Source organism: Geotrypetes seraphini, chromosome 2 (genome assembly GCF_902459505.1).
Source record: "Geotrypetes seraphini chromosome 2, aGeoSer1.1, whole genome shotgun sequence".
Classification (NCBI taxonomy): domain Eukaryota; kingdom Metazoa; phylum Chordata; class Amphibia; order Gymnophiona; family Dermophiidae; genus Geotrypetes; species Geotrypetes seraphini.
Window position 1 is genome coordinate 378,006,682 of NC_047085.1, and position 14,752 is coordinate 378,021,433.

Consider the following 14,752-nt stretch of genomic DNA (forward strand, 5'->3'; position numbering starts at 1 on the left):
GTAGTCAGCTGCATCTGCCTATTTTACATAGAAGAAAAGAAAATCCCCATGAAAAACTTGTGTCATTCGCACACCCATACCTCTACAATCATAATCCACACATACCAGCATACTCTACCCCAAGCACAACATACATACACACTCCAACATATAAAGCATGAAATCATTACTTAGCACATTAACATAAGAATAGCCTTACTGGGTCAGACCAATGGTTCATCAAGCGCAGTAGCCCATTCTCAAGGTAGCCAATCTAGGTCACTAGTACCTGGCCAAAATCCAAAGAGTAGCAACATTCCATGCTACCGATCCAGGGTAGAGAATGACATGGTGGCTGTTACCCGCGGTAAGCCGTGACTGCGGGTAACCTGATGAAACGGTGGGGGGGGGGAGGGGAAACAGTGTTCACCGTGGCTACGGGGACAAGACAAGTCACCGCAGTTAAGAGAGGGAACGCGAAAAGTCACCGATCGCGCTCCCTCACTCCTTACTGATAGCCGCCACCCAAGCATCTCCCTCCCTCCTGATCGCTGCCGCCTGAGCATCTCCCTCCTTGCCCCTTACCTTCACGGCAGGCAATTTCTAAATTTGCTTCCTATGAGCAGCCAGAGCATTGAAATCGTGTGTGGCTGCCATAAAGGTCATCTGACGCAACCGGCTCAGGTGGCGGCGAAAGGGCAGCTTTAAGCAGAAAAGAATTTATTTTTTAATAAATAGATAAATGTCCAGAAGTATTGCAAGCTCCGGTTCTCACTGCTATGCTAATAAACTGGTTTACTTACTTTTAGTTCATTACTATGGTTGAGCTGCACCTGATTTAAGACCCAGGAAATCAGAGGCAAATGTTTGTAATAGTTGTAAATTTCATGCATTACTTCCAATTGCTGGATAACACAGAAACATGTTATTGTAGCAAGGATATAAACCCCTAAGCTTGTACCAGAGGTCACTGCCGATCACAAGGGCCATCAGTGAAAGAAGTGGGATTTGAATTCTGGCTACCCTGGTTCTTACCCCATTCTTCAACCTCTGGATAACCGCGGGAAACCATCTTCAAGTCATTCTTTAAGGAAAGAGGGAAGAATCAGAGTATGAATGGCCACAACCACTGACCCGCAAACTTTGCTTTGAATAATGCTGGTGTAGAAGGACAGAGGATGAAATAGACACTAGAAAATGACATGGGTTTATTTACCGCGGTTATCCGCGGGGACGGGAACGGTGATGAATTTTGTCACCGTGTCATTCACTAATTGAAATCTCCCTCAATTATCAATAAACTAGAAGTGAAAGGAGCAAAAGTTCCCACAAGTGACGAAAAGAATTCATGAGAGTATGTATTTGGTGAATAAATGTTGCATAACACTATATTCTGTCCCCAGAGCTCTCCTATCAAGATGAGGTACCTGCTGTTAGGGTCTGCGATTTATGGATGTGACAGGGGATATTCTTATGTATCAGTATGGCGACCCCCCTTTTCCTATTATTATATGATGCAAAACTCAGAAGTCCCACCCAGTCTTTCCTAAATTTGAGACATTCTACAGAATTAAAGTGTGTTTCTTGAAGACATGCTATATCAGTGTGTTCTTTTTTTAAGTATGCTAATATCTAAGTTTATTTTATAAGGGAATGGATACCAGCCACATTAAGAGATTTCACATTCAAATTAGCCATGTGAGTATAACAGAATCGTAATACTGGAGAAATAGGTAACCAGCACTGAAAGACAAGAGGATGGAGATGTCCCAACTAAATCCCCTCTCTTAAATGAGATGCATAGCTGTTTGGTTAGTGACAGTAATGATAACCATGCATTTACGCTATGCAGCTTTAACCAAGATCCAACTAGAGCACTTACATTCAAACACAACAAGTACACCCCTACACACACACACAACATACTCACCACCCCTCTCCCTTTCTAAACTCCCCTCCAAGACTGTGAAGTCTACCTAGCTCTTATGGATAGAGCGAAATACAGCAGCCCCAGGCCACACATATAGGTTGGAGTATTTAGCCATTGAGAAAACTGTATATGAAACCCATCAAGTAGCCAAATATAGCAAAATAATAAGCATCATAGCTTAACAAAGATCAGATATAACATTGACTCATGAAAAACTAAAGCTGCCAGGTGTGATATGAGAAGTCCATAGAAATTTATAATGGCACCCCTTTAGCATTAAGAATGTTGCTATTAAGTAAAACGCAATTTTAGCGCACTCAATAAGCCCATGCCCAAGCCAGTCTTTTTAATTCTTTGTTATCTTTGGGGTTTTTTTAGATCAAAATGAAACAGCCTATTGGCTGTTTGAAAAAATTTCATGTAATTTGCTGACAGTATTTCTATTTCTGGTTGACGCTGAAGACACCCCCCTGAAGAAACCAATATGTGAAACGTCCTGGCCACCATTGGGCCATTTAAGATAAATGTGCTTCTGTTTTTGGCTTCTATTTAAAATCATTACACAGACCAGAGTTTGATTGCAGTATTGAGACTTCATCATATTAAGTCATCAGTTAAAGCAATGAATATATCCTCATAAAGACCAATGATAAAAACACACACACCGGCCTTTATTCAGCACTTTGTCAATTACTGTGATTTAGTAATCTGAATTTACACATATAAGGCTCATGTGAATGTTATCTTATCAACCCACTGATCCAAAGTTAATTAGATCTACTTCTGGTAAAAATGTTAGATCAAAGATTCTGCCCCCTATAGGAATTACCAATTGTGAGTCCCTAAGGCCTCAGTGTTACCCATGAACAACTCCTGAAACAACTAATCTGGATTCCAGACCACCTCTACAGCCACCACGAAAGGCCTGAGACCTCTGGGTGGCACTCACTCTACCCAGTGTACCTTGTAGAGTCAATATTTTTTGAGGATGCTCCCCAGGAGGACAAATACACAGAGTCTTCCAGAAGCCTCAACATCTTGGTATCACTCAGACTTTACAACAGCTTCTTCAAATTTTGAGGGCCTGAACAATTAACGTGGGTAATTCATTCTGCTGGAAAAGTCTAACTATAGAAGAATCCTCTCCAGGGGCACTGCTTCCTCATCTATTTCAACTAGGTCTCCATCTAAATCAGTGGTCTCAAACTGAAACCCTTTGCAGGGCCACATTTTGGATTTGTAGGTACTTGGAGGGCCTCAGAAAAAATAGTTAATGTCATATTAAAGAAATGACAATTTTGCATGAGGTAAAACTCTTTATAATTTATAAATCTTTCCTTTTGGCTCAGTCTTAATAATAATATTGTAATTTATAGCTAAAGAGACATATGATCAAGAAACTGTTTTATTTTACTTTTTTGATTATGATAAACATACCTAGGGCCTCAAAATAGTACCTGGCGGGCCGCATGTGGACCCCGGGCCGCGAGTTTGAGACCACTGATCTAAATGGTCTTCCCCAAACTCTCATATTTTAATTTCTCTTTAAAAAAAAACAAAAAAATAAAACATTTAATCTCTGTCTACCTGACTAACCAGACAGCACAGAAGGACACCTACCACCTGCTGGAGACTAAGGCCTAAATTCTCTATTACTGCGTTTAACTTAGGCGTGCTTTGGACGTCCGCTGCAAGTGAATAATTACGGAGTTAAGGGTCTTAATTGATGTTAATTGGGTAATTAACGACACATAGACGTCCCTAGGTAGTACATAACGAACTAACGTCTATTGAACGCATAGTCCCGTCTGCAGCTCTGGACGTGGGCGTTCCGTTGGGCGTGCCAAGTGGGGACGCTAGATAGGCGCTACTTGGGCGAACGCGTGCGTCTAAATCTCGTGAATTATGTAGACGTAAGAAACCCTGGTCTAGCTTGGATTTCAATGCCGTTTCAACTATCGTAATTGCGGCTCTTTGTTAGACGCGAGGCAGACGTCCGCTGTGTTTTTCATCAATAATTCCAATAGTGAATTTCAATAGGTATATTTCATCTTTTCTCTGTCCGAATAAATATAATGACACCATAACAATGGAACACATTATATTGCATGGATAACAAACCACATTTCATCCCAAACCATAATATAATTTTCACATGGCTTTTACAACCCCCTTTTTTGTCTCAACAAACAGCACTGCAATCGGCTCTCTTTTGAAAGCAAAGAAAAACCAGCACACATTATCAGCACTTAAAAAGAGAATAAACAGATACACACCTTAACAATCCAGCTTCCCTCATTGCAAAATGGAGGTGTTCAGTTGCACAAAACTGACCTCATTGTGACCTCATCAATCTGCATCTTCCAGTAATATGCCACAATTAAAAGACGTGGTGGGTGTTGAACCCACAACTTCTGGATGTTAGCAGCACAGGCTGGGCTCCTAACCGATAGAGCTACAGCTGCTTGACTTAACTGTCCGTGCTTCATTAGGTATCATGTCAGGATGAACTCAAATAAGTTTAAGCAAAGGAATGGCTAAAGATTTGGAACGTTTTCAAGTAGAAAACAAATATGAAATATGTATTAAAGAATTGCAGCACAAAGAACGCCTAAACGGAACCGATTATTTACAGTCCTATATGCATTAGTACAGTGCTTAGAATGAAGATTAGCGTGTGAGAAAAACGGAGCTCCACCTCACATGCATTCAAGCACACTTGGGAATATGGGTTTGGGGCTCAGTGAAAGCAGCCTACTATGACATTATAGCTAAACTCCTTTTCCCTTAGCACTTCACTAAGATATGATATGACAAGGGAACCAGAGGAATTGGAGCTGTGGGTCAGTGAGGAAAGGCACTCTCTACCAATTGTCCGGCCTTTGAGGGTTCAAATCCCAGCCTGTATTTTACTTGTGGCGTATCTGCCTTCCAGGTGCACTTTGATGATGCTTTCCACTTCTTATAGGAGTTGAATATAACATTTCTCCATTTAAACATGGCATACGTTGTTAGTTTTTATCGTGGTAAAGTATACATTTCTGAAATGGTGAAGAAATGGCAGAAAGCGGTATAAGCAAATCCAAACTGCTATAAGCACAAGAAAGCATTTGTAGCTCAACACGCTAATGCTCCTTTTCTGAGCTTTGCCATCTAAAACTCCCCAGTTCGACTCCCACCTTTGCTAATTTTAATAAGGTCCTAGTTTTTTGCTATTAGCTCTTATAACATTTCCCTTTGCAGGCAAACCTATTTTCAACTTACCATGGCTCGGACATCCTAAGCAGTGATGAGAGCACATTAACCAGGCGATCCACAAATGTCATCTTGCTGTCAGAGGAAAGGTGTCTCTCATCACTGCTTAGGATGTCCGAGCCATGGTAAGTTGAAAATAGGTTTGCCTGCAAAGGGAAATGTTATAAGAGCTAATAGCAAAAAACTAGGACCTTATTAAAATTAGCAAAGGTGGGAGTCAAACTGGGGAGTTTTAGATGGCAAAGCTCAGAAAAGGAGCATTAGCGTGTTGAGCTACAAATGCTTTCTTGTGCTTATAGCAGTTTGGATTTGCTTATACCGCTTTCTGCCATTTCTTCACCATTTCAGAAATGTATACTTTACCACGATAAAAACTAACAACGTATGCCATGTTTAAATGGAGAAATGTTATATTCAACTCCTATAAGAAGTGGAAAGCATCATCAAAGTGCACCTGGAAGGCAGATACGCCACAAGTAAAATACAGGCTGGGATTTGAACCCTCAAAGGCCGGACAATTGGTAGAGAGTGCCTTTCCTCACTGACCCACAGCTCCAATTCCTCTGGTTCCCTTGTCATATCATATCTTAGTGAAGTGCTAAGGGAAAAGGAGTTTAGCTATAATGTCATAGTAGGCTGCTTTCACTGAGCCCCAAACCCATATTCCCAAGTGTGCTTGAATGCATGTGAGGTGGAGCTCCGTTTTTCTCACACGCTAATCTTCATTCTAAGCACTGTACTAATGCATATAGGACTGTAAATAATCGGTTCCGTTTAGGCGTTCTTTGTGCTGCAATTCTTTAATACATATTTCATATTTGTTTTCTATGAGTTAAATCAAACTTCAGAGGGCTTGGACAGGTGTTGAAGAATGATCCAGTTAGGGGGGGATGTTTTTGGTGGGGGGAGGGTGTTCAGCATGAGAGAGAACAGGTTGCATTAACTATTAGACAATGGGCTGCACATAATAAAAGCTGAAGCAAAATATTGATATGTAAAGGCAAGGCTAAAGAGTTACCAGGTGTCCTGGCTGAGAAATGAATATAACCTATTTGCTAACCTTACTCAAGACTTGAACCCCCTGATGTATGGACGATGAAAAAAAGCAATGCCTTAAGGCATAGAGCTATAGAGGTAACTTTGTTTAGAACATAGAGCTTAGAGATGTGAAGGAAATGACTACAACGTCACTACAGCTGTATATTGCAAAACCACATCCAATGCACATCCAATTAGATTTGAATCCTAACGGTTTCTATGACGTCCGCCGCTAATTAGGCGTGCTTAGTATATAGAAAGCTTTGGCACAGCCATTTTCCCTATGTAAGACCCCCTCATGTGAGTTGGTGTTTGTGGTGTTCCGTTTCCTCAATGATGAAACTTTGTGCTATGAAACTTGCCTGTTCTCCTTTATACTCCCTTCTGCCTTTGACACTCCTCCCCACCCCCATTATCTGTATTTCTTTCGTTTATGGATTTTTCTGGGTGTTGGTGTGAGGGATTGTTGAGGACTTAAATTTTGTGTTAAGTGTGGAGGGGAATCAATTGTTAGGGAAAAGAAGGGGCCAGGCCAGGTTACACACAGATGCCTACACCCACCACTCTCCCTGCTTTCAAAATGTCATGGTCTGCCCCACTTCCATTTTCCATATCTGCAACTCTCCATGCAAGAAATTCGATTTCCGTTTTGGAGCCATGTTGTAAGGTGAAGATATCTTTTCAGGCTACTTGTAGAACACGTTCAAACACACCCCCATTAGAATAGCCAATGAGGTGTGATAGGCGTGGTTAGGAAGCGGGCCAAGGAACCGCACCCGAACGGTGCCCAATAGGCATTGAGAAACCTTTCCCGTCCTACTGACGTCAGACGTTAATTAGGCGTGCATGGGTATAAGAAGGTCCAGGTGAGCAGTGTTTCTTTTCTATTCTGTTCTATTCCTTATGCAGATGTTTGAGACTTTACTCTGTCTTAGTCTTTTACTTTTTTTTTTCCTATCTCTGCCTCCCATTTCTCTCTATTCCACAGAGCCATTAACAAGCTACATGTCATTCTAATATGTTGTTTTATCTTTTCTAGAAGTAGCTCAGATAGTAAGTCCAGGTGAGAATGATATTTTGTAAGCTACTTAGGTGTCCTTATGATAGAACTAAAGAAACCAACCAGCAAAAACTGACTTCTCTTTATGGGCTTTCATTGTGTGCTATTGTTTATAATAGTTATTTTATTTCTGATATCTCTTACTCTTCATTCCACAGGGCTGACAAAAATGACTGAGAAGACTGATAAAGACCATGCTGGTAGAAATTTTGCTGGTAGAAATATGGATATATAAGTAAAATGGATGTGTTCATACATCTGAGAGGGTTTACTCATAGAGCTAAAGTTAATTCTTTGTAGAATCAAATTACAGGCAAGTTAAAATCAGGTGAGGAATGGTTCTGTGTACTAACTCATTGATAAGAACAGGTTGGGTGTGTTGGGGGGGGGGGAACACTGCCATTCAGTGGACATCCAATCAGTGTACATGGTTCAGGTGGAAAACTCCTAATGAGTGGCTAATGGCTGCCATTTTTAATAAGGAGTCTAAAGGTATGTTAGCACTTCTGTTACTTCTAGGTGTGTGTTCTGCCACAACTTCAGTGTTTCATTTTGGAGACATAGATCTTTGTTAACAGTTTCTCTATTCTTCATTTCAGGTTAACTCTGCTCATCAGCTCAGCACACCAGCTTGCACCTAGCCAAACAGTTGTAGGTGAGAATGATACTCTACTATTCTTCACTTGAGTCACTCTTCTGATGAGTGAAATAAATGTTTCACACTTCTATTGTTCTCTTCACACAGGTATCCTTGATGACTTTCAGGAACAATAGTAAATTGATAATGTTGGCCTCATAGAACACCATGGCACGCATTCCTGCTGTTATATGCACACAAACAGCAGCTCAACATAAATGAGGTTAACACATTGCTTCAGGGAAGGGAGGATAGATATGGACCTTGGGGGTTGAACCCCCTGTTTGTGAACCTTGTGTAAACCAGCTTCTCCTCTTTTCTGTTTTCAGGTGTCTTAAACAGGCAACTGCAGTATTGTCAGATGGAGTTTTGTATTACTGAGAGCAGTGCAGCTGTGAGCATCTTTGTGGTTTCCACACCTGCTTAACCAAAATAGTGCAGCTCAAGAACCAGGAGGATAGATTGAGGTATGTGGCCTTTACTTCCATCACCTTCCGTGAAAGGAAGAAAAACCCACATGTCTCATTTGGATTCTCCTGGTGTGGAGCCAACTCTTAGTAGCAGTAACCCTATTCCTTAACAACAAATCTACCACAGTGACTTATATTTTCTTCCTTATGTAGCCATTTACTTTGGAACAGGGACTGCCTTATTTTGCACATCATAGCTGAGATGTCGTTATCTACCTATAGTTGCATATACCCTTGCATTCACTTACTTTTTTCCTAGATTCTGCAATGATTTGACATCAGAGTGGCTAGCAGGTAATAGAATGAATGACAGACCCCAATAAAGATTGTCAAACTTTCTATATGTCACCTTCTTGTATATTGAAAAGGGCCCATTCAGCAGTCCCTCCTGAACCCCTATCTACCTTGGACTCTGTCCACTAAACTGCTGATGCTACATGGTTAAAACCACACAGGAAAGTTTAAACTATAACCAACTTTTTTATTAAAATATAAACTTTTTAAAACTTTTAAAAACTTAAAACTTTTTTTTAAATAACTATTTACATACACATAACACAGGGAAAGAGGGTAGGTGCCCCCCAAGAGCAGCTTGAGCTACCTCAGGCGAGGGGGGCGGAAGGAGGTGCAGTCAATGAGAGGGTGTATGGCTGCTGGCACCATGCCCTCTTTCGGCTACCAGCCGCAAGAGGGCATGTTCCATCCTCTCCACACACCCTCTCATTACCTGCACCTCCTCCAAGATGGCAGAGTAGGCCGCCATCTCCCTGGCTGCCCCCTCCTGAGGCTGGTCGGGCTGCTCCTGGGGGGGAACAGCAAGGAAAGGGGGTGGGATGGGAACAGGAAGGGCAGGAGAGTGAGGGGAAGGGCTGTGGGTGGGGGAAGGGGAAGGTCCAACAGGGGATGGTGGTGGTGGTCCAGGAGGTAGTGGTGGGGCAGGCGGTGGGGGTCCAGGGGGCAGTGGTGGGGCAGGCAGTCCAGGGGGCAGTGGTGGGGGCAGTGGTGGAGGTCCAGGTGGCAGTGGTGGAGGTCCAGGGGGCAGTGGTGGTGTGGGCGGTCCTGAGGGCTGCCAGGCCTCCTCCTCCTCTTCCTCCTCTTCCTCCTCCTCCATCTCCTCTTCCTCTGCTGAGGACCAGGGTGGGGCTCCCTCCATCACCTGCGGGGCCTCCTGAGGGGGTGCCTGCGGTGCTGCTTGACAAGAGAGAAATAGGATACAGTCAGATATGTCAACAACACTTTTGAACATGACATTATTTACTACGTTATTTTCTTCAAATGCTAATAACAGGATGCAAAGCACCTACTCCACTGTAAACATCAAAATGTAGCGTAAGTAAGTGAGGCAAGTAGAACACCATAAAGCCATTGTGACATGATATCACAATAGCAGCTTTACTGCAGATTTTATGATTAAGAATGGTTGACAGCTACTCAAGCATTTTCATCTATTTATTCTGGTAGGCTGATCACAAAGAAACACACGCTGGACTCATTACTCACCGGCTTCAGCGCGCAATTCCTCCCTCACCCCCTCAAGGAAGGCCCGCTCCTGGCGCCTCAGCAGCCGCCCCCTTTTCCTGAGATCCTCAACCTAGATAATAGAGAGAGAGAGAAAGAACAGAGAGGGAGGGATATGATGAGTGCCATCTAGCACTGTGGCATAACATGTTTACTTAAGTATTGACCTCTATAAGCACATAAAAATGGAGCACGCTGCCCTCCAAGAGCCGCTATCCGCTTTGCTGCCTGCCTCTACCCCCTTCTGCCACATGTTTTACATGAATGTATTCACGTACTCCAGCTCTTTCCCCTTTCTGTGCTGGAGGCATCGCTATCTCTCTACTGTACCTGGGACAGTGGGGGGGGGGGGGGGGGGGTTTGAGGTGACATGGCCAGCATCACAAGGAGGAGTGTGGGATTGAACTCACAACCCCAGGGTGCTGAGGCTGTAGCCTATCAGCACTGCCCCACATTACAGCATGTCCTGGTGAGCTTACAATCATACAGCAGGGGCAATAACATAGTTTGGTCAGAAGGAGCAGCGTGGCTTGAAACCCCTGACGTCAGGGTACTGACGCTGTCACTTTAAACGTCATGCCACTATCTCCCTAGACCAGCAGATTGATCCAGGAAAGGTGAAGGTATTTGAAATGACATAGCAGCAATTTGGCAAAGTTGATTTCAAGATGTTTCTATTACAAATGCGAAGCTTGTGACCCAAAAATTAGTTGTGTGCATGTTGTGAATGGAATAGATGCCTTCTAGGAGCTGAATTTGACATTTGAAATCCTACTACTGCTCCTTTGGGATGTGCTTTAATTTCAGTATTCAATGTAAAAGATTTATTATGCACAATTGTAGTTTTTAAAAGGAATCAAAATTTGCCCACAAAAACATGAACAATTTGATTGAGACAGGTTTCCATCATTACATTTTACATGATTATTTGTGAGGGCCTGACTTGGAATACTTACTTCCCTGGGACAGGAGGCTCTACGATTGAACCGCCGGGTCAGGCGGGTCCAGGAGTCCCTGAACTGCAGGTATGACCTGCGATGGCCTGCCACTCTAAAATAGTGGTGCTCATGCCCTAAAAAGAGCCTGGCCAGCAGCCTGGAGTCCTCTGTGGAGAAATTTGGCTGTCTCCTAGCTGCCATTTTAGAGGAAATAACTGCGTATGAAGAACAGCCGATTCTATGATGTCACAACGCAAAAAAACGCGATGACGTGTTTGTGCCGCTTGGGCGTGCTTACGGTGGCAATTCCGCACTACATCAACACTGTTAATTACATCCTAAACCACGCCGATATCGCTGTTATACAAAAAAGTACAGCAGAATGAACCACCTCCACCAAACACAATGACAAATTAAATAAGTGAAGATTGGGAAGTGAGGTTCACATGCATGTTTGGGTGGGTGGAAAAAAAAAATATTATGTCTTTGGTAACCTTAGTCAGGACTTGAACTCCTGACCTTTGGAAGATACAGGCAGTGCTTTTAAGCACTGAGCTATGGTGGGGACTTGGGAATGGGAGTCTCCAGAAATGGCTTTAGGTACAAGATTTGACAAGGGGTAATCATTGCATCACTAAGGTATGCTTTGACAGGGGAACCAGAGACACAAGTGTAGGTTAGTGAGTAAAAGCACTATATTGATCATCTGTAGGTTGTGAGTTCAAGTCCCGGCTTGTCTTTTACTTGTGGTATATCTACCTTCCAGGTGCACCTTGATGATGTCACAATGAGATCAGCATTGTGCTGCTTGCTATTTCCTCTTCCTGTGAACTGGAAGCCACATTCAGGTTTAATCTGTGTTTTGATTCTGTTTCTTGTTGTGAAGAATGAGCTGATAGTAGGAATGTTTTAAGACCAGGAGAGTGTTCTTTGGAGCAAGATATCACTTCTAAACTATCCTCTCTGAAATAATGTCTCTGGCAAATCGAGAGAAAGCTTATTGGATGACTTAGGGTGCCTTTCCTGCCAGTCTTTGTGGAAGTTAAACGAAGTTTATAAAAAGTCTATATGGTGTTCAAAGTCCTATCCTTTCCACTTCTAATATGAGGTGAGTATGACATTCTTGTATAGCTTTCTGTGTAGCACACATCTACTGGTTCCCACCTTCCATTACTGATAATGTAAGTTCAACACCCACTCGGTACGTTTCATTTTCTAGTTTTCCTTTGAAACATAACATATTTCTTTTCCTTGTATTAATGGTAAATTGTACAATTCTGATACAGTGTTTTAGTTATGTTTTTCATCATCCTATACTTATCAATGCTGAATGTGTGATAATAAAGAGTATATATAAAGTATAATTTTTAAAAAAAACAAATAACAAAAAACAAACCCGTACTCAGGTCTATCACGGGTCCATTAGAGACGGTTCAGAAACCTGCGTCTATTTTGCGCACGTCTATTTTGAGGGACGTCTATTTTGCGCGACGAGGGACGTCTATTTTGCGCACGTCTATTTCGCGGGACGTCTATCTCACGCCTAAATATAGTTAATTGGTATTTACGTTTACCGGACGTCCAAAGCACGCCTAAGTTAAACGTACTAATAGAGAATTTAGGCCTAAGGATATACTGGCTGTTTCTAGGCAAGACAAAATACTGTATACAAGCAAAGTCATAATTCATAAGTTCAATATTCACCTACTAGCAAAAGAGCATACACCCAAGAATCTGGACTGGTCTGGAGGGACAATAAGAAATTTAAAGCTTTTCCTAAATCTTTAGAAGACATTTCCTTGAGATTTTAACCTTGCTGCAAAACAGAACTGCTGATGAATAAAGTGCCCCTAGCCTCCTATTTTTCCATCCAATATTTTCCTTTCAGACTGACAGCTTCCAATTTTCATGTTCATTTGCAGGCTACAAGAATCCATCCAAGTCTCTTAATTCCTGAAAAGTTTTTCCATGTTACTGGAGAATCAGAGCATAAAGTGTACATTAAAAAGAAATCTCAGAATGTTAATGGAAACCAAATCTCAGTACTTGGCACGTGAACATGCTGTTAAGCGTTATGTTGGAGCCCAGGATGTTTTAGGACTACAAATTGTAAAATTTTTTGGGAAGCTTACACATTTGATACTTCAGTTGATAATGTTTATAAATGATGCACCAATGAAAATTGTGTGTATTGTGAATGCTGTTAATTACTGAATACCAATCCTAAATCTTTAAAATACTCAAGATCTTAGTTACCATGGGAACCACAGGGTAGAGGTTTGCCACATGTCTTGCCACATGACGGTATGGGGTCCATGCAGGTTTTACGGTCTACGCAGCCTAGCTCAAGTAGCTTGCTAAGAGGAGTCTGTCCACAAGGACAGAAGCGCACAACCTGTGGAAGTCGTGGACAAGGCTGGCAGGGCTGTGGATGGCACACTTCAGTACAGCCATGCCTCCCACAGTTTAATTTTCTGACAATACAAGAAAAAAAAAAAAAAAAGAACAAGTGTGCATTACAAAACAATATTAAAGATTAGAGGAGAACAACATTTTAGAGAAACAGAGAAACTGGGTCATTATGCTATAGAAAAAAGGCAGCTATACGATGACATGGTTATGGCACAGTACAGTATATTGTGAAAACTGCTCACAATAAAACAGAGACTTGGGTTATTAATTATAATAGAAAGCATACTGAAACATGACAATCCTATGCCTTTCTGTGCCACAGGTAAGTTCCCAGTACCACAAGGTTATTAGCCAATTTGTTATAACCCCATCTTAGTTTTCAATAAAGCCTGCATACATAATGAAAAATTCCACCATCATGCAAAAAGAACACAATAGCCTAAAAGTCAATATTCAAAACCTCACAGAGCAGGCAACTTGTAAAGTGCTACTGAATAAAAGGAGAACTATCTGGCTAGAGTTATCTGGGTAACTTCGGTCAGCTAATGCTGACAGGAAAAAGTTAAAACAAAACCTTATAAAGCTCCCAACCTCTGTCTTTTGTTTTTGGCCCAAATAAATGTGCAAGCAACCAGATGGGAAAAAAATTCAAGGTCCCGCAAGCGAGGGGGGCTGGAGCCACAAGGGGGGTAGGGATGGTGGGTAACTCAGGGAGCTGTGATAGGAGGTCCCCGCAGGAACAAAGCTTTTTACCGCTCCCGTAGGTGGTGAAAAGTTTTGTTCCCATGTCCACAGGGAGTCGGGCGTTTCTATTTCTGTTGTCAGGATTAAACTGCGATGTTTGGTTACCATGTCAATCTCTACCTGCACCCCTATCGCCACTGGCCAGCAGCTAGCATTCCTTCCCTCTCAAGCAAGAGTAACATCCCCCCAGGCCTAATAATTTCCTAGTGGTCTAGCCTCGCATTAGGACAGAAACGATTCCCACTCACTGTTGTCCATTCTTTCTCCACAGCAAAAATGGGCAGGAGTGAGTGATTAGGAAGGGCTGTTAGACCAGTGTTTCTCAACAGGTGTTACACATATCCTTAGGGGTACACGGGCCGCTTGTTGGGGGTATGCGGTCTGACCATGGCAGAGGATATTCCCTGCCCATCAGTAGAAGTCGCTGTGCCAGGAATCCCCCCTGGTAGCAGTCGCTGTGCCAGGGATCTCCCCCCCTCCTCCCGCTGAAGCCACTGCCGGGAATCCCTCCCTCCACCCTCTCACCTTGAAGCCAACCCAGTTACTTGTTGGAGCAACACTCGCTCCCTTCACACTCAGCAAACTCCGTGCAAAGTTGATGTCAGAGGAAAGGCGTGTGGGCCAGCCACGTGCAGCATGTGAATCGTTGCTCGTGCCTTCCCTGCAAGCAGTTCGCTGGCTGGTGGAGGGAGCAAGTGCAGCTCCAACAAGCAACTGGGTAAGCTTCAGGGGGGGGTGCGGGCAGGCAGGAAGGCAGCTTCAGTGGTGGCG

General features: G+C 42.8%; 1 protein-coding gene across 3 annotated transcripts in view; it reads right to left on the minus strand.

Annotated features, from left to right (window-relative positions):
- The window catches only part of NFX1 (nuclear transcription factor, X-box binding 1), a 261,059-nt gene that overhangs the window by 154,926 nt on the left and 91,381 nt on the right, over nt 1–14,752 (minus strand). For all 3 annotated transcript variants that reach the window (XR_004538087.1, XR_004538086.1, XM_033930649.1), the window contains exon 10: nt 13,082–13,299. Coding sequence is in view for 1 of the 3 variants with exons in the window: in XM_033930649.1 (XP_033786540.1) it covers nt 13,082–13,299 (218 nt within the window). In the remaining 2 variants the exon portion in view is untranslated. The remainder of the gene's footprint in view (nt 1–13,081; nt 13,300–14,752) is intronic.